The sequence below is a fragment of the Thamnophis elegans genome, chromosome 1 (assembly GCF_009769535.1).
Source record: "Thamnophis elegans isolate rThaEle1 chromosome 1, rThaEle1.pri, whole genome shotgun sequence".
NCBI lineage: Eukaryota > Metazoa > Chordata > Lepidosauria > Squamata > Colubridae > Thamnophis > Thamnophis elegans.
The window spans coordinates 157,566,639-157,589,723 of NC_045541.1; the positions used below are offsets into that span (position 1 = coordinate 157,566,639).

At 41.2% G+C, this 23,085-nt stretch overlaps 1 protein-coding gene across 1 annotated transcript in view; it reads left to right on the forward strand.

Annotated features, from left to right (window-relative positions):
- The window catches only part of GCH1 (GTP cyclohydrolase 1), a 40,307-nt gene extending 18,857 nt beyond the window's left edge, over nt 1–21,450 (forward strand). The window contains exons 3-6 of the mRNA XM_032236420.1: nt 10,529–10,584; nt 16,820–16,851; nt 17,969–18,053; nt 19,955–21,450. Of these exons, the coding sequence (XP_032092311.1) occupies nt 10,529–10,584; nt 16,820–16,851; nt 17,969–18,053; nt 19,955–20,081 (300 nt within the window). The 3' untranslated portion in view covers nt 20,082–21,450. The remainder of the gene's footprint in view (nt 1–10,528; nt 10,585–16,819; nt 16,852–17,968; nt 18,054–19,954) is intronic.
- The last annotated feature ends 1,635 nt before the right edge of the window (nt 21,451–23,085 follow it).

Genomic DNA, 23,085 nt, shown 5'->3' on the forward strand with positions numbered 1-23,085 from the left:
AAAGAAGTGGGAGGCACAGCTGTTGAGAACAAAGGCTGAATGAATTAGTTAAAAAAATTGATGTCACTTTGTTTGCTCCTCTGGAACAGTCATTTTATAGATCATTACTCAGTGCTAATAGCTACACTCATCTTTGCTTTATCTCAATATCTGCTCTTCTCATTCAACTTCTCACTTAACTGTCTGCCTGTCTATTCAGTGGAAGTGGGAAGATTTACAATGCTGGGTTTCTTGTGTTCTTTCAACAAGTAAAAATAAAATAAAGTAGAATTGAATCTGGAAGAATCACATTGTGTTGTGGCACTAAAATAGTGCCAATTCTAATCATATTTATTTTCTTAATAAAGAAAAGTACGTTGGCCATAAAAAATAATTCCAAACTGATAGAGCATTACTTTTATTGAGCTGATTAAAATGGGAATGGGAGCTGCATATGGCAGGAATAACTTAAAATGGATGAATGGATTTTTTATTTTTTCAAATTTTGGCTTGCATGTAACTAGCAAAACGAGCCTATAATCATTTACAATTTCAATTTGCCTGTAATACTTTTAGTTAAAATAAGCAAACATATGAATCATGTAGCAAAATAAATGTTACAGTAAAACTTTACATCATGATATTAAAGCAGCTTTTAGTACATGGTGTAATGTGTGCTTAAGCAAGTAAATACCAGCTTATGAAAGTGAGTTTTCAGGTTGTATTTCACAGACATCAGAGGTTATGAAAGACTAAACAACGGGGCGAGAATTCATTGGGCATTGGATCAGGTACAACTCAGGTCTTGGTGTTAGATGATTCCAGCTCACCCTTAGTGGATGAGTACAACTTCCAGTTAGTGACATGGGAAATGTTAGAAGAAGTATTTTGAAATTGAGCCAGGATGATTTTATTTTCTTCCAGGGAGAGACACTCCATAGAAACCAGGCCACCAGGCATGCTGCTGCTGCTGCTAAAATGTGTTCAATGATGCCATTGTGCAAATGCTGACCTGATATATTTGTGACCATTATTTATTTGATTACATAAGCGGGGTCCTTGGTGCTCTCTGAACTTGGTTGGGTTTTTTTTTTGCAGATGTTTCATTACCAAACTAGGTAGCATCATCAGTGCTAGTAGAGAGTGTGATTTGCTCTTATTTTATATACTAGTAGCTGCTCTAGTACAGTGGTCACTGGTGGTCCGTGAGAAAATTTTGGTAGTCCACAGAAAAATCTTTGCATTTTTTCATTTTTTATATTGCACTAAATCAGGGATCCTCAAATTACGGTCCCTGGACTGGATACAGCCCGCCTGAGCAATTAATCCTGCTCGCTGACAGGATGGGGTCCTTCAGGCATTTAGCTTGGCTTCCTGTTTAATAGCTCCAGTCCTTCCCTCCCTCCCTGGGAGTCCAGGCACTTCAGTGAGCAGCCCACCAAACTTCAGCCAGGCTCCTCGAAAGACAGAGTTTGCAGGGGGCCAATCTAGCGCGCAGGCTGTCTACAAGACAAATGTTCATTCTTGGCTGTATTTGAGATTCCTAGCTGTAATGGACAGCAAAGCTTGGGTTGACCCTAGGTGCTTCTCTCTGCTAACAGGCGGCCAAGCTAAGTGCTTGAAGGACCCCATCCCGTCACTAATTCATATTAGTGGTCTGCGGGATTTAAAATTATGAATTTAGTGGTCCCTGAAGTCCGAAAGGTTGGTGACCTCTGCTCTAGTATATAAAATGAGAGCAAAGCAAACCCCCGCTTCCTTCTAACACTGATTGCCTAGTATGGTAATAAAGCACCTGCATGAAAACAGCCAATCTCAGAGAGGACCAAGGACCCTACAGTTCAAAGCTGAGCTACAAATATTCTCTTTTGTTGATTAGATAATTTGCAGCATTTCCTTGGAATCATTATGCATCTATTGTCATTTGCTCCTTCTTCCTACCCATCTTGATACTTATGGTGGCTCCGCCTAACTTCCAAGTATCCTTCTGAAGTATATTTCCCACAAAGGTGCATTATGGTAATGTAAACTATTCAGGAGGTAACCAGCTTGGATTATAGAGGCCTATTAAAGCGGAGGCAAAAGCTGCTAAATTAAATGCCTCTCACCACCACACTTACCTGAGCACTCAGAGGAAATATAGGGTTGAGAAGCAGCCCAATTGTGTGCCTGGACTTTCAGGGGGAGTGCAACCCTATCCAGAGCAGGCAAAAATTCTTGTGATCAGCCACCATCAACACTGGCCAGCAATTCTTGAAAAGTAAGTTCAGTGACATGGGAGAGACTTAGTTAACAGGTGTGTTTGTATAACAAAATAAGAAATGATAGTGCCATAAATGAATGGCTGCTGAATGAACATGGATTGAATACAAAAGGAGTGACAAATACAAAAACATATTGAATGAATTTGATCACAAAACAGAGGTGTGTGTGTGTGTGTGTGTGTGTGTGAATTTGCTGAGAGGATAGAAAAGAGTGTAGTTGGATGGAGCTGATGAGAACCTGACTAAGAGCAAAGTGAGAATTTTAAAGAACGAAAGGAAATATGGATAGTCCTTGCTTAACAATAGTAATTAGGACCAGCAACTCCACACTAAGTGACAAGGTTGTTAAGAGCATTGTCATGTCTCCACACTGACTTACAACTGCAGTTATGCTTTGGGTAAATTCGGGGGTTAGGTGAATCCCATGCAGTCACTGAGTTTACATGATCACAATTTGTACCTTCTGTTGTCTTCCCTGTTGATTTTGCTTGTTAAGCCTGCAGTGAAGGTCACAGAAAACGATCAGATGACTTGGGACCATCATAATTGTGAGTTGGTTGTCAAGTGCCTGAATCATAAGCACATGAACCCAGGGATGTTACAATAGCCACAACAGATTCAGATTCAGATTCAGAAGTTTATTTGTATGTCGCCCTTTTCCCTGGGGGGACTCAGGGCGGCTCACATCCGAAAGGGAAGAGGGAAACAGACTTTTACATATACGACAACACATAATTAAAAGAAAACACAACATTCATACCATTCGGGGGGGGTGCAATCTTAGCCCCAGGCCTGGTGGGATAGCCAGATTCTAATGGCTGTGCGGAAGGTCTGGAGAGTGGTGAGGGTGCGAATCTCCACGGGGAGATCGTTCCATAGGGTCGGAGCTGCCACCGAGAAGGCCCTCCTCCGCGTGGTCGCCAGTCGGCATTGACCTGCAGATGGAACCCAAAGGAGGCCCAATCGGTGAGATCTAATGGGTCGTGTGGAGGTAATTGGCAGTAGGCGGTCTCTCAAGTACCCAGATCCACTACCATGGAGGGCTTTATGAGTGACAAGTAGCACCTTGAAGCGTATCCGGAGATCGACAAGTAGCCAGTGCAGCTCGCGGAGGATAGGTGTTATGTGGGTGAAGCGAGGTGCACCCACAATCGCTCGCGCGGCTGCATTCTGGACTAGCTGAAGTCGCCGAATACTCCTCAAGGGCAGCCCCATGTACAGCACGTTGCAGTATTCCAGTCTAGAGGTCACAAGGGCACGAGTGACTGTTGTGAGAGCCTCCCGATTCAGGTAGGGGTGCAACTGGTGCACCAGGCGAACCTGGGCAAATGCCCCCCTGGTCACAGCTGATAAATGGTGTTCAAAAGTCAGCTGTGGGTCCAGGAGGACTCCCAAGTTGCAGACCCTGTCTGAGGGGTGTAATGTTTGACCCCCCAGCCTGAGAGATGGAATACCTGCCAAATTGGTGGGAGGGAAACACAACAGCCACTCGGTCTTATCTGGGTTGAGCACGAGTTTGTTGACCCTCATCCAGTCCCTAATGGCTTCTAGTCCCTGGTTCATCACATCCACCGCTTCATTGAGTTGGCACGGGGCGGACAGATACAACTGAGTATCGTCCGCATATTGATGGAGCAGTCATAAATCTCCTTGTTCAGCATTGGCGTAACTTCAAATGATTGCTGAATGAGTGGTCGCTGAATGAGGATTACCTGTCTATGGGTATGGAGTGTGATGGAAACAAGGATGTTTTGTGAGTCTGGAAATATGAGGCTAGAGGTGTGGTGAATGATCTGATATAAATTAGATTTCCTTTCCTCTTTTCTTCTTGCTTTAGCTTCTTTTTCTTACAACTTCTTGATCTTTTTTCTATATTTTGCATAATGTTGTTTACTACTAAAATTATTAGATCAGTATGTGTTAGGTAAGCTCCCCATTGGGAGAGCGAGTGTGTTCAGAGAAGCATTGTGGGAGTTGTGTTGGAGAACACACAAACCAGCATACAGAGACACTGCAGTTTAAATAGGTTTTTACTTTTGTGGAAATAGAGGTATCAGATCCAAGTTATACATGGATAAGACAGTCAGTCATCAATGTTTTTCAGTTAAGGGGTAATCCAAATAACATAATCCAGTATCATATAATCAGTTCAGTACTCAAAGTTTGCTAGCAGTTGCAAAACTTACAATAGCTCACGGCACTTTCTAACAGCCAGCTTCCAAATCAGCCCAGCATTTAAGGAACAGAGAGCTAACAGTCTTTCTGGCTCCCTCTTATGGCCGATTGAGGAAAACAGCAACCAATCACATTTTACAGCATGATTTAAAGAAACAGATATAGCATTGTTACATGATTTATATATTGCCGTTAGATTATATTCTTAACAGTATGTATTTATGTATATAGGAAATGTTGTGGAATGAAAGCTTTAGAATTAATCTTTGTCAGAGAAGCTGGAAAAAAAGGAAGGGGAAAAGAAAAATGTAATCGATGTCAGATTCAAGTCTGTACCTGAGTATATTATTAGAAGGGAGCCCTTTCAAATATGCAAACTGAATCTTATCTGGTGCAGAATAATGTTATGTGCTATATATTAAGTTATATAAGAGATGTCATGTTATTGTTTTATTATGTCATGTTATATTATGTCATGTTACATTACGTTATACTGTGCTAGGGGCTGTCCTAAAATTTCCTGAAAAGAAGAAATAACAATAAACGTATTCAGAGGTGGTATCACTTACCTTCCCTATCGGTTCACAAATGTGAGCTCATGGGCCTCGTCTGCACAAGCACACCACCTTCTGCACATGCGCAGTGCTCACACATTACGTTGGAGCAGGTGGGAGGATCCTCCTGCAGCCGCCGCTACTGGTTTGCCTGAACCGGAGAGAACCGGCTGAATACCACCTCTGAATGTATTGCTTTTATGCATTTTGGATATAATGATGTATTCATTTTAATTTAATTCAGGTTTTAAAAGGTTTACAGGTTCAGGTGTTTATGAAGACCTGAAGTTTCAGGAAGTTAACAAAAGAGAAGCAAGGATGGATTGAAGTCAGACTCCAACTTGCTTGTTGGACTCTACAGGCTTCTAGTGAATGAGCGCTGGGGTCAAGGCCATCTAACCTCCACAGAAAACCCTCCAAGCACAATGTTCACCTTTCTTTAGCAAGAGCCCCGTCAGTTTTCTTCTTGCTTCGATCACCCTGCACCAGCCAGGATTTCTCTCCTAATAGTTTTTGACATTTCATTTCAAAGCCCTTCGTGTAATATCCCTGGCGGGCACGCCTTACAGGCAGAGATCTGTGCATTAAATTTTATCATCACAGACATAAGCTTTGACTTCTTCTGGGTCACAAGAGACCCATTTGAAAATGCCCTTGGCCTAATCGTAGCACAGTAAGAACAATTTTGCTGCTTACCTTTACTTTCCCTATTTCTCCTCTCCATTCCTTTCACAGGGGAAACTTTTCATATCCACGTAGCCTAGCTATGCAGAATTCTGAATGCTGATACTGTCTGATCGAATTGACTCGGAATCCCTTCCCTACTTATTACTAAAAATACTGTTTAAAAATATGTAGCTTTAAGCCAGGAGAAGCTAGTTGTTAAATGGGCAAAGGCCACCTTGCGTGGAAGAGTGATGGGTCAGGCTTTTTGGAAGAGGGTGTTGGAGATTGTCTTCGATTTTAAAGATTATGCTTGGCTTATCTTACATCTTCCTCTATAGTTTTGATGGATTTCCAAACTTATAAATGCCAGGAAACCATGTTTCAGTTCTTTATAATTATAATCAGAAAGGATTTCAACAAAGAGTAACTCCTGTACTGACTTTGCTCCAGCAAAATGTAGTTTAGAAGCTAAACAGGGTTGGAACTGATTGATATTTGGAAGGGAGATTACTGGGGAGTTCCATGTGTCCATTTGGGTATCAGGAGTCAAGCTGAAAAGTTAAGAGTTAGAAAACTTTGAAGGCTGGTTGCAAAGGGACTTTTGAAGCCATATAGTCCTAGACCACAAGACATTCATCAATGACTTGAACTGATGTTTCCCTTTCTCTGTTGCATTGTATTTCATAAGATCTTTAGCGTATATTGCTCTCTCCCAGTTTTCCTCTGTAGAGAAAATTAAATTCTGTGAATGGCATTTTCCCCTTCTTAAATAAAAACAATGAGAAATATTTGTGAACGCATTAAATGAAGCATATAATATAGAAAGCGCAGATGAGTCATTGTATATTGTGCCATTAATAGGCAGATATTCCATAGGCTTGCCCTGAGAGAGAAAAAGTGCCAAAACACTTAAAATTCAGATTCTGAATTTAAAGATCTTCAAAACCACTAGTATCTGTGAATACTAATGTACCAGTATATTAAGGTAAAGGTTTCTTCTGTCCAGTCATGTCTGATTCTAGGGAGTGGTGCTCATCTTCATTTCTTATCCAAGGCAGCCAATGTTGTTTGAAGACGCTTCCATGGTCATGGAACACTGTTATCTTCCCACCGAAGTGGTACCTATTTATCTACTCGCATTTGCATGCTTTTGAACTGCTAGGTGGGCAGGAGCTGGGGCAAGTAATGGGAGCTCACCTTGTTACGCAACACTCATGTCTTGAATCTGAACTGTCAGCTTTCCAGCCAACAAGCCCAGCTTCTTAACTGTTGAACCATCATGCTCCTACTGTATGTGTGTGTATATATATAATTACTTTTTAATTATTTTATTGTGTGATGATTTGTTTCCTTTTCTTTCAAATGGAATAAGTTATGCTGTGTTACTCTTATTCTTCTGAGTGAGATATTGGTCTTAAAATCCTAGTCTTTTAGTGTTAGACTTTAAATTTATTGTTCACATATTATTTTCACATAGTCTGTTCTTTCCAGAAAATCAGATATTCCTGGTATTGTTCCAAATAATTCTTATGAGACAGACAATGCCAACCTTCTATGCCAACTCCTCAAGTAACTGATTTCTCAGCATCTTATTTCTCTTTTTTAGGTTCACAAAGGCAGTCTCACTGGTAGTCAACTTAAAAGAAATACACATGATTTATAGGCCAGATTTCTAATCAATGGTTTTCCTTGGGCTAGTATGACTTGGCGCAATGGCTCAACATTGTATCTTCTGGCATATTTGGGTTGAGAAGGTCATTCTCTGTGTTTGTGTTGGAACTTGCTTTCATGCTTTTCTCCTCCTTAGGAACCATTCTTAACTATACTCATTAAACAGCTGCTTCCTCTGATCTGCTAAACCAGCCAGTAAATTTTGAGGTCTGGGAAGAAAATTCTTTCCTAGCCTAAAGACCCTTTTCCAAAATTCTTTTTGATGTCCCCAAAATTTAGAGGAATTTTGAATTTGAGTTGCTCAAAGTTGCTTAGAAAAATGATTCATGGTGTCCTTGGGTTGCATGTTGGTTATCATGCGGGAAAAATTCTATAATCTATGAAAAAAAAACTTGGCTGTGTTTCTTACATTCTTTAAATTGAATGGCCACAAAACTGAACTCTGAAACATTTTCTCTTCACTTTCCCGCCCTCATTAGATGAAATGTAACAATATCTACTTTTCTACATTCTAAATACATGACATGTATGACATGTATATATATATTTGTTGTATATGTGCTGATAAATAAATAAAGAGAGACTAGTATAGATCTATTTCAAGCTATTTAGCTCTCATCAGCTAGCCATACCTTTACTGGGAATCGAACCTGTGCTGTATTGCATCTTTATTTATCAGCACAAATACAACAAATGTAACAAAAAAGGCAACAGTAAAAATATTGGGTTTCTGTCTGGATGGTCTCTTGTGACGAGCCGAAGGACAGAGAATGGAAGTAGTGATCTTCCTCCCATATTTGGGCATACCGGGGGTTGTAAATCTAAATATATATATATATTTAGAGTCACAACCCCTGGTAAGCCCCAATTATGGGAGGAAACTAACTGCTTCCATTATCTGTCTATCGGCTCGTCACAAGAGACCATCCAATAAACCCAATATTTTTACTGTATATGTATGTATGTATGTATGTATGTATGTATGTATGCATGCATGCATGCATGTACATATATGTATATATATATATGTATGTATGTATGTATGTATGTATGTATGTATGTATAATGTTGATGTTTAATTTTTAATACTTACCAGCTAATTAGAGAGCCTTTCCCCTTGTTTTTTGCTAAACCAACTAGTAATTTCTCTGGAGTCTACACAGTGATTTTATACTGGTGCTCTTTAATTGGGGCTTCAATTCCCAAATTCCTTAGTAGTTCAGACCCTGGACATGAAGAGCCATGGATTAGAGAAGTGTATCATGGTCTGAGATTAACCCTTTCAACATCATTTTTCCCAGACTCAGCCTGCAAAGAAGCTATAGAAATAAGTTTAATCAAGATTCTAGTTTTATTCTTGTGTTAAATAGATCAAAATTGTTATACTCTTCACTGGGTAGAATGGAAAACATATACCAAGCCCAAATGTCTTCAGTTTTTTAGCCCTAAGATTTCCTATTAGCCATGAGAAACATAGAAAATGGGAGTTAGTCTCTCAAACTTGCAGGGTATTAGATATGGGAAAATTGGAGCAATATGACCTTTTGCCCCTGACTTAAAACCAGCCAAAATTGCTCTGTTGCTCCCTAATTCCTGGACAGTTAATTGTAGCTGTAGATATCCATGAATCTTTATTCTTATATATGACCAGTGTTTTGAGCAAACTGAAATCCTTTGTAGCCAGATGGAGGGACTGATCAGCCTTGGCCCTAAGCTATTAGCGAGCATCATTTGTTATCCAGGGCTGCAGAATTAAAGGGCCACATCATATAGCAGATAGGGCAAAAGCAATAGTATTGTTGTGCCCCACCAGCGGCCAGCAGAGCTGGCAGCAGAGTCAGGACAGTGAGGAGGTTGGGGAAGAGCATGGACCAATCCTGGAGGTTGGGGAAAGCTCGGACAAGAGCTCTGCGCCAGATGCAGAGACGGGGCCAAGGCTGTCTGGCAGTGATCAGGTGCCTACGGAACTAGACAGCGGTGAGGCAGAGGAACAGCTAGAGCCTGTTCCCAGTGGGTGCGTGTGCAGAGTTCCCAGAAGAAAAGAACAACTCAGAAATCAGGGTAGACTTGGGAATAAAGTCACAGGTGGAAGGTGATTGCCCCCCCCCCGCAGGAAATAAAAGAGGAGCGAAAGGGGAATGGGCTTTTGCGGGAAATAATCCATTCATTTGGTTGTTAGATTCATTTCAGGAGTGTGAAGATCTGTCCGTGAATCTCAGAGACTCTGTCCCTAGTCTTTCTTTGCACAGCACCTCATTTGAAAAATATTTTCATGGCAGCTTTCCAAGATAGATAAGGTCCGTAGTCAGAAATATTTCTTTGAAAGACTGTTTGCTAGGCCTTGCTGAATGTGAATGAGAGGAATTCACATTCGTTTAATAAAAGAGGTTTTGTCGAGACCAAGACTCTGCCTCATGTTTTTTGGGGAAGCCTAGATCAGAACAAATATTAGGGCCACAACCAAAAATGGATAAGGCCACCCATTTTCCTCTTTTGGGCATACTCTTCTTTCTCTCTTATTTAAGTCATCTTTTTTCCCCTTGGTTGCTGAACAGTGGAACAGATTGTTCTTGTTAGAAGTCTAAACAGAGGCCAAAGGTTGCAGGTAGCTCTAAGGTCAGAAGCTACCCAATTCTGCCTTGAGACATCTCTTTGCTTCATTTGTTGTTTCTGAGATTGTTTGCCTTCTGCATTGCCCATCTTTGTATCCTGTCTTTATCAGATTTGCTAACATGTCCATAAATATACTGAACTACTAAAGAAAACATCTTTTCCTGGGCTACAAGCTCAGATGTGCCTCATTTGATAGGAAGTGAATAGTAATGTGTCCCACTTATTTCTGATTTAACAGATTTTCAACAAATTGATATCAAGTTAGGAAATCTTTCCATACTTTCTCAGACGTACGTAGCCATTCTTGGTTTTTTTCAATAAGCTTAATAAATACTAAACTGTAAAAGATTCCTGATTTCATCTTCTATTCTTTACAGGAAAGAAAGGAAAAAAGTGGGAAGTGAGTTCACAAGCATGTTGGATTTCTCTTTATCCTTGACCTTTTAAAACTTACGCAACTGCATGCATGTTTGCTCCACTCACTCACCAATTTTGATAAAGTCACTTTCTGGGTCATGCGTGACATGGCATGGGTGCACATGCATGAATCTCCCAGGTCAGTAAGCCCTGAACTTTGTTTAATGACTTGTTTCTCCTTCTGTCTAGGTGCATATAGGTTACCTTCCCAACAAACAAGTCCTTGGGCTCAGCAAGCTTGCAAGGTAAGAAAAACAAATGCTTAAAAAAATGTGAGTTACTTAACTGCAGGTAACCAAAGTAAAACTAGCATGGCATGGTTAAAAGCACCGGGCATGGTTGGCATGAAAAGCACTAGGCTAGAGAGCAGGAGGTGGTGAGTTCTAGTCTTGCCTTAGGCACAAAGCCAGCTGGGTGATTTTGGGAGAGTCATTTTTTTTAACCCAATGATAAAGGTAATGACAACAGCAATTCACTTCCAATGATGTTGCCAAGAAAAGGGAATGATTTTGCTCATATAGTCACCAGGAGTCTAAACTGACTTGAATGAGATAAAGATATACAGACAGAGGTAGAGATAAAGGGTAAAGATAAGGGAAATGATTCCCAGATTCAACTATATGCAAAATGTTGAGCAATTTAATTCGGTTGTTCTTTAGGTTCCAGTAAGGTGGTCTCACCAGAAGAGAGGGGGAAGGGTTATAATCTAAAAGAGAGTGAGGAGGTTTGGTGTTTTGGACCATCAATGGCTGAAGATGATTAACACAGATGTTAAAAAAAACCCAAATCAAATTGGGTTTGGGGTAAAGAGCTGTAATTGTGGGGATTTTAGATTTCAGCTCTATTAGAATTGTGAATTGAGGGCCAGTATCTTTTAAGGCCTCACGTGGGAAAACCCAAGCCTCATGTTTGGTTCCCAAGATTGGAAATAAACTGCAGGTGGGTCCATTGCTGTTTTACCCTGGAGAGGAGGAATCTCCTCACCACAGAGAGAAGCTTTAGGAGGAGAGGCAGAAAATCCTTGATTAGCACCTAGTTGAGGAAGAAGCCTGGGGGAGGTGGGAGGTGAAGAGAGGTAAATAAGAATAATTTCATTCTTAAACTCCTTGCCAAAATGGGCCTTGGTTCCATTTAATTTTACAAAATGCCTCCAATATGCTACGTGATACTGATGTGTCTTCAGGCCAATGGGAATCTATCTATATACAATATCTGTCTAGATCAGGGGTGTCAAACCTGATTTCATTGAGCACATCAGGGTTGTGTTTGACCTCAGGGGGGGGTGTTTGGTGGGGAAAGGTGGGCGTGGCAGCTCAACATCACTTGTGTCGGGGGCGCCTGTGGTGGCCCACGGACTCTGTCAGTGAAAACAGGCTCCCAAGCTCCATCTTTGGATGCAATGGCCTCCTGCAAATCTCTGCCAGGAAAAACAGAACTAGAGAAGGCCACCCGCAATCCTCCTGAGCTACATTTTCGCTGGCAGAGGCACTGCGGGCCGGCCCTTTGCTGTTTCAGGGGCGGCTCCACGGGCCAGGTCTAAGCACCCTGTGGGTCAGATCTGGCCCCTGGGCCTTGAGTTTGACACCCCTGGTCTAGATAGCCCATGCCAGTAAATAGAAATTATCTAAGTAATAACCATTAAGGAGTCAGTTTGATGCAGTGGTTGAAGACCTCAGGCTAGAAAGTTGAGGCTGTGAGTTCGCCTTATACATACAATCAACTGAGTGATTTTGGGCCAATTGCAATGATTTCATATCAGAGGGGGTTCACATTTGAGGTACCAGAGCTTTATGAAAATTCTTGGAAGAGTGACTTGTTTAAAGCCTTGGAAATGGTAGAAATAGAGCTTTAACCTGTCAATCCAAGCTCTGATGTTTAACTTTGTCTGGGGTAAATCAGCTCTAGCTTTGGCTAGTTTGGTAATGAAACATCTGCAAGGAAGCCACCAAGCTCAGAGAGCACTAAGGACCCCACAGCCCAGCTGAATTGGTCCAGATATCTAAAATGGAGCTAAACTAACCATGACTTCTTCACCTCCTTGCTAAATATGCCATGATTAACTCAAGCAGGAAAAGTTCTAATTAAAAACATTCTCCGTGGTTGTTTATCAGTTTATAAAAATAAAAAACTACTTTATGCCAATTCATACTACCTAGTCCAATGTTGATAACACTGAATTACAGAAATTCTTGGGCATTTCAGAGATGATTTTAGCTTCTCTGTTTAGACAGAGAAATTGTTTATAAAAGTAGGTGGTCAGGTTTAGCATGAGAGTAAAAATAAGATAATTCTTACAGAAGAGTACAAGATCATGTTTCTTAGCATCCAGATGATAAGCATGGAAGGCATTTTTTAAATACTAAATCCTCCATTCACAGTTTAGTCTGACGAAATTTGTTTCCTCTCTACAGTGACCTTCTGTTTTAATCATCTCAGTTAAATTTGACCATATGTGCTTCATGGTATCCTGCAGGGATCAAGAACTATACAAGCATAAGCAGTTATGATTCAGTTTTTTGGAAGTATTTATCTGTCTCATAAATATCACATACCCAGCAGCTTGGAGGCAAAAACTACATTTTAATCGGAAGAATGGCCATTTTATTGGAAAATTAACTTTCCTAATGTACTTAACTACAAGACCTATTTTCTTTCCATAACTATGATAGTTGGGTTGAGATGGAGTGATTGGTTCAAGGTCACACAGTGAGGTTTTGTGGCTGAAAGTAAACTACAATTTGGTCTCTTTGCTCGCAGTCCAACTTCTTAATCACAACTCCAACTGGTGCGTGTCTTAGAGACAAGTTGCAGATCCACCATTGTGGAGTGAGCAGTTTGTATACCTACGTAGGTGATCCAGGGATGATCCACCCATTTGCTTCCGTACAATTGCAAGAAACTTGGCAAGGGATATTGCAGTTCCTTTTTGCTGGTTGTGCATCTTCCATCTCCTCTTATAAGAAAGAAGAAAAAGCGGCAGATTTAAGGACAATCTCAGATTCCTTTTTCTCCCTGGACTCTTTTAGCCATTCTAAAAGAGGCTAATCGATCTTATTTTCCCCTATCCTTGTACACAGACACACACATTTTTCATTAATAAGAAAAACAGAGATCTCCCCATGACCATCTCATCATCCCATCTATTTTGAACCCTGATTTAATGTTCAAGACAGATTCCTTGAGGGTGACAGTTTTTGACTCTCGAATAACAAGTTCTGGACATAATAGATGCTGCAAAAAGCAAGCACTTACTGCCGCCTCACTAAATGTCTTCCCTAAATGCCTGCCTTCCCTTTTGTATTGTCCCCCTTCCCTTTGGTTTTGTTAGCCGCCCTGAGTCCCTCGGGAATAGGGCGGCATACAAGTTGAATAAAACCTAAACCTAAACCTAAATGAATATGTCCTCAACGTATGACCATGATATAGTATAGAAAGAATGAGCTACATTTATCACCATATTGTTAAGATGAACTTGGACTATATTGGCTGATCCAGCCAGGCTGCCTCATTAAGCAATAAGGTTTTAAGTGAGTGGCACCTGATTTTACAACCATTTTATTTTGCCACTGTTAAGCAAATCACACAGTTGTTAAAACAAATCCAGCTAATCCCATGGGCTTTGCTTGTTGGTAACCCTTGGGAGGGTTGGAAGTGGCGATCATGTGACCCCAGAATGTTGCAACCATTGTAAATACCTGCCTGTGGCCAACCCCCTGAATGTTGACCATGGGATCTGTTGAAGATCTGCTGCTTCTTGCATCAATGGAAACCTTCTGGCACTCTGACATTTGTGACTCGCTTGCCTCACATCTATTGACTTACACAAGGGCTGCTTGTGTAATAATTGGCGTCCTTTATCTGCCTGCGTTAGTAAATGTTGAAAATATTACATGGTGCCTCATCCATCTTAATTTGTTTTTCATCTGGGGAGATTTATTTGAAATCTGTTACCAGCCTTTTGTTTTGGATAGCTTTGGCAGGACAAATCAATGGATTAGTATTGCTAGGGTGCCCCCCAAATTACCTCTAAATTGTAGCAGCCGAGTAAGGAGTTCCATGTTGATTTGTCATTCACATCTGATGATTTTCTTTCTGTCTGTGAATCACGGCAAGCATTGTTTCCTTTCCCTGCTTACAAATCAATGCATTACTGAAGTTAATGGTAAAGCAAGTTGAATCTCTGTGAGGAGCTGCTTCTTATCTTGTATCAGTGGAGGAGGCTAGACGTTTGCATATAAAGAAAGTTTGTACTTATTCTATTGCCAAAAAAGGTAGAAACTTTATCTCTAGACAGAGAAGATAAGATTTGTGTACAATTTGCATTTAGAAACCTTTGCTTTGATTTCATTAGCAATATATCTAACCAAACTGAGAAAAACAGTATTGAAATAATTTTGCACCTTGTGCTCAGTCTTCAGGCTAGGGGTTGTGACCCATTGATAGGCATTTTTTGTTAACTTTTCTTATATATGGAGGACTGGCTTGTATAAAGTTGGACAGAGGGCCACCCCGATTTTGTCACTTTTCGGATTTCGTTAACTGTTAATAATGATTATGCATCAACAGCTTTTTGGAAGAATGTGCTTTTTCTTGGGGAGATGAAACTCAAGAATGAAATACAAGAGTTGAAGAGTATAAGTTATAGAATAAGAATAGACCAGAAAGTGACACTGCGTGTGAAGGAAGCGCACATACTGTAGGTATTGAGGTCCTGTAGTATTTCAACAGGAACAAAAGTTAAGCGCTTCATTAATCCAGGGCATAAAATAAATGGGTAGGGAATTTTATTGAGCTGACATACATGTGAAAGGCATCTGAGTAACTTCGCAGATCATAAGCATTACACCAGCTAATAGTATGACCCAGCTGCGAAAGAAGCAGAAGCAACACTAGGCTACGTCAACACAAATAATATCAAGATGAAGAGAAGTTATTATTTTTATCTATTCGGTATTGGTAAGTTTGCCTCTAGAATATTGTATTCAGTTCTGGACACTTTATTTTAGAAAGGATATTGATAAACTAATGTGTCCAGAGGACAGCAACTAAGATGCTAAGAAAAGCTTATAAGAAAAGCTTATGGGAATTTTTGGAAGCATCGAGTATAGTTAGCTCAAGAGAAGGGAAGATTGGAGAGAGCCATGATATCCATAATAGGTATCTTACTAACATCTAAAGGGCTGTAGAAAGCAGGGCAGAATTATTCTGAGAAGTTTCTACCACCAAGCAACTGAAGCCTACTGGAAACCTAGAGCAAAGCAGTTGTCTCCCCACACTTAGTTGTTAAGAACTGTTCTTTGAATAGCCTTGTTTTGCTAGATGGGCAAGTAAGCTAGAAGAGATTGCTCTGGAAGCAAACTTGGCTAACCCACTAAGGAGCACTTCTTATTATGGCTGTTGGCCAAACATAATCTCCCAGATCAAGAAAGCCAATTGCATCTACTGTATTTCACAGGTGACCTGAAGCATGACCTTAATTCTTCTATTACAAGAATCAGGCTTATGTCTGGGAGTGTCACACCCCGCGTTGAGACTTACATGGCCAGTTCTGCCATTCTATCTCAGGATACTTTATTACTAGTGCTAAAATTTCTCATGACAACGATAGTGTAGTTTGCAGGTCTTGAAAAGAAGAGTGAACATTAACATAAAACAACAGCATCTTGCCCATTCCATTTGTTTAAACTGTAACAATGAAAAGTATTGTTTATTTTCATATCCTCCTGTTTTTTTGGGTGACCCCAGGATCTTTCTGTGCCTGGTTGCCAACAGGCAAATGCAGGCTGGATTCTGGCGGATCAAAGAGGCTGAATTGGTGGCCTCTCAGAGATTTCCATTTTAAGAAGTACATTTCAAAACTACAGGGCCAGAACATCTACTGAACAGTATAATAGAGCAGAGTAGGGGGGCTCATCCTGTGTTGCTAAACCCTGCAAATCCCAGGAAGTGATACAGCGATGAAAGAAGATGCTAGAAAAGTGGAGAATTACATCTCTGTGTTAAAATGCACTGTTGAAGACCAGGCATTCGCTAACTCAAAATGTTGATAAGTTACCTAAAATTGAGTATAAATGTGTTTCTTTCCCCTTTGGGTAATGATACACAAATCCATACCCATCACAAGAGGCACTTTTAAATTGACTTAAAGATTGCTGTGAATGCTAAAATATATTCAAAAAACTTCCCAGATATTTCTATTAAGAAAATTGATGAAATTGCCAATAGTAATTTGTACAAATGACATAAAGATCACTCAGTGATACTGTTTTTATAATACAGAGTGTCATCTAATCACAACCATTCGTACGGTATCCATTTGAAGTTCCAACAGTGCTGAAAGAAAGGATATACAACTGGTCCTCAAAGTTCACTAAATGTGGTTTTGGGTAATAAAGGAAAATATTTGGAAGTACTGTCCTAAGTTTATCATTAATTTGTTTCCAGAGTAATCTTAATGGAATTTATTTTTTTTCCTTCTAGGATTGTGGAAATATACAGTAGACGATTACAAGGCAAGTGACAATCTTTTGTGCCTCACCTAATGAAATGTATGTTTTGCCATTCTAATAGAATTTGCCATGCAATATCAAAGGGCTATTAATCAACTGTGGCAATTAAAAAAAGAAAGCATTGATTTGTGCTGTCAACAATTTATTACCGGTACAGTATATCCCGCTACACAGGAAGTTCCGTAGTCATGGAATTTGTTCATTCATTAGTTCATTCATTCATTCAGCTACTCATCTCAGGAAGTTACTTTGGACAGCAAACAATACCAAAGAGAATAAAAGCCATGCAGGATATCTGCATGTTCATCAGTGAGAAGCTTTCTATCCTAGCTTCTAAATAAGCTAAATTTCTACATGGAACAATTTGTAAATATACATTATCTACAGAAATATATATTTTGACTTGATAACATGGCCAGCCAATAAATATATTCCCCTCATTTCATAATATATAATGTATAATTAATGTATAATGTATAATTATACAAGCAGAGTAAATATTGATGGAGAGACCTGAATGGATTTGACAAATCTGCTGCCCAACCTTTCACCACAAGGTGGCGTTGCATCCTCCAGGATTTTTTCTGCTTTACTTTGGGGGGGGAGGGGCTGTCTCCAGATGTAGGTAGTTGCTTAACAACTGTTTGACGTTATGACAGACCTGGAAAAGATGCTTTATGGCTCATAAAGCACTCCCTGGCTGTTGTAAGATGTGCCACCACCATCCACCCAATCACGTGACCACATTTCGGTTGCTTGGCAACTGGTTCATCTTTATAACTGGTTGCAGTGCCCCATGGTCACCTGACAACGACGGTGTATGATTGCAAATCCTGTTCCAGTTGTAAGTCGAGGACCACCTGGGCTGTGGTATTCCATATACCGAGGTCAGCACCTGCTTTTAAAAGGAGTAAGTGGGAAAGAGTTTCTTCTTCTCTGGACTCTGACAGGCTTCCTTCCATTAAGCAGACTTCCAGCACTTTCTTCACCAGTTGACTTTGTGGGCCATGAAAATATGATTAAAACTGACGATTTTTAATTTTTAATGAGTTGTGGCTTTAAGAAATTCTCTCCTGAACAGGGTATTCATTTTTCTCCCCCCCCCCACTTTTCATTGCAGTTCAGGAGCGCCTTACAAAACAAATTGCTGTTGCCATCACAGAAGCCTTGCAGCCTGCTGGAGTTGGGGTGGTGATTGAGGCAACGTAAGTTGACGCAAAATTTGTAATGTGTCCAAAGAGTGAGGGAATTGAAGGGAGGGGAGGGAGAGAAGGACTGTATGGTAAGAAACGAGCGGGAGGGGAAGAGAGAGAGGGGGGACGGAGAGAGGGAGGGGGAGAGAGGAAGGGAGAGAGAGGGGGAGGGAGGAATAGAGAGAGGGAGAGAGGGAAGGGGGAGGGAGGGGGAGAGAGGAAGGGAGAGAGGGGGGAAAGAGGGAGGGAGAGGGGGGAGGGCGGAATAGAGAGAGGGAGAGGGAGAGGGAGAAAGGGGGAGGAGGGTGAGAGAGGGAGGGTGAGAGAGGAAGGGAGAGGAGAGGAAGGGAGAGGAGGGGAGGGAGGGAGAGGGGGGAGGGAGAGTAGAGAGAGGGAGATGGGAGGGGGAGAGAGGGGGAGGAATGGAGAGAGGGAGGGGAGAGAGGGAGGGAGGGGGAGGGAGGAATAGAGAGAGGGAGAGAGGGAGGGGGAGAGAGAGGGGGAAGAAGGAATAGAGAGGGAGAGGGTGAGTTTTCTGTGTTCAGTTTCCATACAGGTGGTCCTCGACTTAGCAACCATTTGTTTAATGACTGTTGCAGCATCCCCTCCAGTCATGTGATCAAAATTTAGAAGCTTGGCAACTGGCATGGATTTTATGACAGTTGTGATGTCCTGGGGGGTCATGTGATCACCTTTTGTAAACTTCTGACAAGCAAAGTCAATGGGGAACCCGATTCACTTAACAGATGTGTCACTAACTTTACAGCTACATTGATTCAATTAACAATTATGACAAGAAAGCTTGTAAAAAGGGGCAAACCTCACAATTGTCTTGCTTAGCAACTGAAATGTTGGTCTCAATTGTTGGCATAAATGGAGAACTGCATATAATTACGTATCTATCTATCTATCCACCTGTCTACCTATTATCTATCTATCATTTATCTATCTCAGGGGTGTCAAATTCAATTTCATTGAGGGCTGCATTAGGTTTTTGACCTCAGGGGGCCAGGGTGGGCGTGGGCAAGTGGACGTGGCCAGCTTGATGTCACTCCTGTCGAGGGTGCCTGTGGTGGCCAAGTGCTGAGGCAGGACTTCCCTCAGACCTTCCCTCTCTCTCATTATAACCTTCCTTCCTTCCTTCCTTCCTTCCTTCATTCATTCATTCATTCATTCATTTCTTTTCTTCTTTTTCCTTCCCTCTTCATTCTCCTTTCTTCTTCCTTCCCTTCCTTCCTTATTTTTCCTTCCTTGCTCTCTTCCCTTCTTTGTCTTTGTCTTCCTCTTTCCCTTTCTCCTTTTCTGTCCCTTCTCGGATGCTCAAATGCAAAAGAGGAAACATTTCACCTTTCCTTTCATTTTACTTTTAGCTTGTTTTGCTGGCCTTCTGCCAATGAAAATGGAGCTCTGGGGAGGGGGGTGCATGCAGCCTCCTCCAGCCCCATTTTTGGCTGCAACAGCCTCCTGCAGCCCTCTGCAGTGAAAACAGAGCTTTGGGGTTTTTTGCTGGCAGAGGCACCGCAGGCTGGTCCTTTGCTGTTTCCAGGGCAGCCCCATGGGCCAGATCTAAGGACCCTGCAGGCTGGATCTGGCCCCTGGGCCTTGAGTTTGACACCCCCGATCTATATCATCTCCCCTAATGGAGAATATATAGTTTCATCACCTCAGTGAATGCCATGGCTTAATCATGAATAAAAGTGTACAAGAGAGTGAAAATATTGAAGATTTGATCTTTTAAAAAACTAATTCGCAAGCTATTATACTGAAATCAAGATCAGGTTGGATTTCAATTCTACAGCTAAAGCTTTCTATCCTACTTCTGCTGTTTTTTGGAGCAGAAAGAGACAGGCTGTTTTTTCCCCCAGCAAAAATATTTCCACTGGACTTTTTTTCTCTGTCTTTCCCTTCTGCAGGCACATGTGTATGGTGATGCGAGGGGTTCAGAAAATGAACAGTAAGACTGTAACCAGCACCATGCTTGGAGTATTCAGAGAAGACCCAAAGACGCGTGAAGAATTTTTGGCACTCATCCGTAGCTAAAAACATGCCATCGATTTCCTTCCTGGACTGTCTTCTCTAGCATTGATGTTGAATCTTCTGCTGTTTGTGATGCTCCTTCTCCTTTCGGAAAAGTAACAGTCACTTTAACATTTCTGAAGTTTTACTGTGTTGGTGGCAAGTTCCAACATGTAGTTTCTTTGTTCCTACGGTTCCTTGTGTCATTGGAGCATAAAGGTCCCGGAAATGTTTTCTCAATCTATGTTATGTGACTGTTTTAAGGCCAATGTCATGCAGTGGCTGTGTGTTTTTGTGTGGGCTTAAGTCAGGTTGTTCTTGTCAAAGTCATCTGAAGTGCTTGAAGGACTTATCCCCACTGAGACAGAGAAACCCTTTGCCCTAATGTCCAGCAAATTTTTCCATCCTTTTTTCCAAGGCCAAGAAAGACAGACAAAGGAATTAGAGGCTTTTTCATATTCTAGATGTTAAAGAAAGGGTGTTACTTCCTTCCCATATGATTAGGCATTCATTCATTTGTTCAGTCGTTCATTCCTGTTCCTTGTTTCAGAGCAGGGATCTCCAACCTTGGCAACTTTAAGCCTGGAGGACTTCAACTCTCAGAATTCCCCAGCCAGCTTCACTCTGAGAGTTGAAGTCCTCCAGGCTTAAAGTTGCCAAGGTTGGAGATCCCTCTTTCAGAGCAACTTGTACCACCACTTCCTCGGCCCTCCATTTTGTATTTCAGTTGCAGCTAGCCCAATTCTTCACTTTCACAATCTCTTTTCTTCTTGCAAATGAAAGTGGCCCGCATTTTCCTCAGGTGGATCAGCTCTCTCTCCAATCCCAGGCAAGTAGAAGTCAAATTCCTTCTACCAATTTCCATTGATGAAATGGAAATTATGGCCCTTCTTTGTGTTCATCATTGATCTAATACTTATATATAATAGTTATAATGCTAATATAAATTTTTTTATAACTTTTGTTCTGAAAGACGCGGGGTCTAAAATCTTGAGATACTTGTATTAATCTCATCATAATGCAGGAAACTGGATATCAACTGCTTTTCCTGGACAGGAGTTGCTTAGATTTGGCAAAAACTCTGACACTGAAGAGAAAAAATAAGTCATAGTTTGCCTGGCATTCATTTCACTAATGGGACCAGATAAAAAATGGAATTCCTTTTGAGGTGATGGGAGCTGAACAATGTACAAACCCAGCCCTCCTGCATAAACTGGGTCTGTGTTCCCAGGAATTCTGGGAATTGTAGTTTCAACTCATTTGGAAGCCATTCAACTCATTTGGAGGATGAGCTGCCCTCAGGAATCCAGGACTGATCACATTTTTATAGGATTGAAACATTGTATTTTTCCCTTATATGAAATTGATTGGGATGTTCTATTTTAGTAAACTATAGTAAACATTTGCCACATAATTTCTGTTCAATATAGGTTGAGAGTCCCAGTGGTAGGTTTCAAAAATTGTTCGAACCTACTCTATGGGTGTGGCCTCCTTTGTGGGAGTGGCTTGCCACCCATGTGACCGGATGGGAGTGGCTTGCCGCCCATGTGACCGGATATGAAGATGCCGACGACACTTGTCAGAACCACCTTAAATTACCTCACACACAGCACTGGCATGCAGAAGAATATGATGTAAACTTGTTTTTTAAAAGGCATCTTTGGTTTGCGTTAAGACAACTTCAACACACGCAATGTTCTGATTGCACCACAAATGCAGTAGTCATCCTTACCTTTCACAGAGGCACTGAGTTTTATAAATATGAGCATGATAGTGTAGAATAATCATATCCAAGGACCAGTGGGTGGGTTTCAAAACTTTTTGGAACCTCTTCTGTAGGTGTGGCCTGCTTTCCGGGTCCACTGGTGGAACCTCTTCTAACCGGTTCGGTAGATTTGACAAACTGGTTCTACCAAATAGGTGCGAACTGGTAGGAACCCACCTCTGGTTGCGACTATACTATGGACACTACTGCATATTCTATACTGCACTATTTTCAGGACTTGCATTCAAGTAAGAATGATTTAAGTTACTTCTTGGACGTCAGCCCTACATTGTTTAAAACAACTTGGCCAATTTCAGACCACCTCCACTGCCTAGGATTCTGCATCTTTGCTAAAACGGGCCTTGACAGGAACATTTTGAACAGAATCCGTTTTCAGACAAATATGGAATAAAGGATATTGGGAGGCTTTAGCAGCCAATTCCTTATTTGTCTTGAGTTTTTCTATTTGTCTTTTTGCTGTTCAGAAGTAATTTTGTAAGTCAAAATTATGTGGAGAAAAAAAAAACCCAAGGATCTCTGGAAAAACCCAGAGTTTTGCCTTCCTGATCCCCTCCTGGGTACTAGATAATATGATAAGAGTCTGTTTCCTTGGCAGAGTTAGCAACTGCTCTCTCTCATCCTGTGGCCCTTGGCAAGTTCCCATCATCGGGAGGGTAAATCAGACATTTAGATCATGAAACGGACAGTCTGCACAGCTCCGGTGGGTTCTGGTTGTTTGTGTGAAGGACTTTGAAGGGTCTGCCTCAATTCAGCCCATGAAAATGCCAAAGTGCTCAGCCGAATTCAGGCTTACGAAATCAACATCCAGAATTCCATGTTCTTAGACAATGTAATAATTTGCTCAGTCATAGTAGGAGAAAAGGAGGTGTGTATGGCACAGAGTTCCTTGTTTCCAGATGTTTTGTTCAGGCTCCCTTTGGGTTTTGGGGGGATGTCATCATCCATTGTTTAGTTTGCAAGTATTTCTTTGCTGCATTAATTCAAATGGTCCTGGAACAGACTTCAACATGCAATTCTTAAATGGGTTTCTGTTGGATCCATGGCAGGATTCCCAGATTTGCAGGCATATTTATAGCATGCAGAAACTACAGCCAATGATGCCTTTCTAACAAATGCTGCCTTCTAGGGAAGTGGGTATTATTTCATTACCACATTTCAGTTTTAGGCCTCTTCCTAAACCCAGGATCGGCAACCTACAGTTGCAGGCACCTGGTTTCTTGTTTATGACTTAGAGCTCCCTGG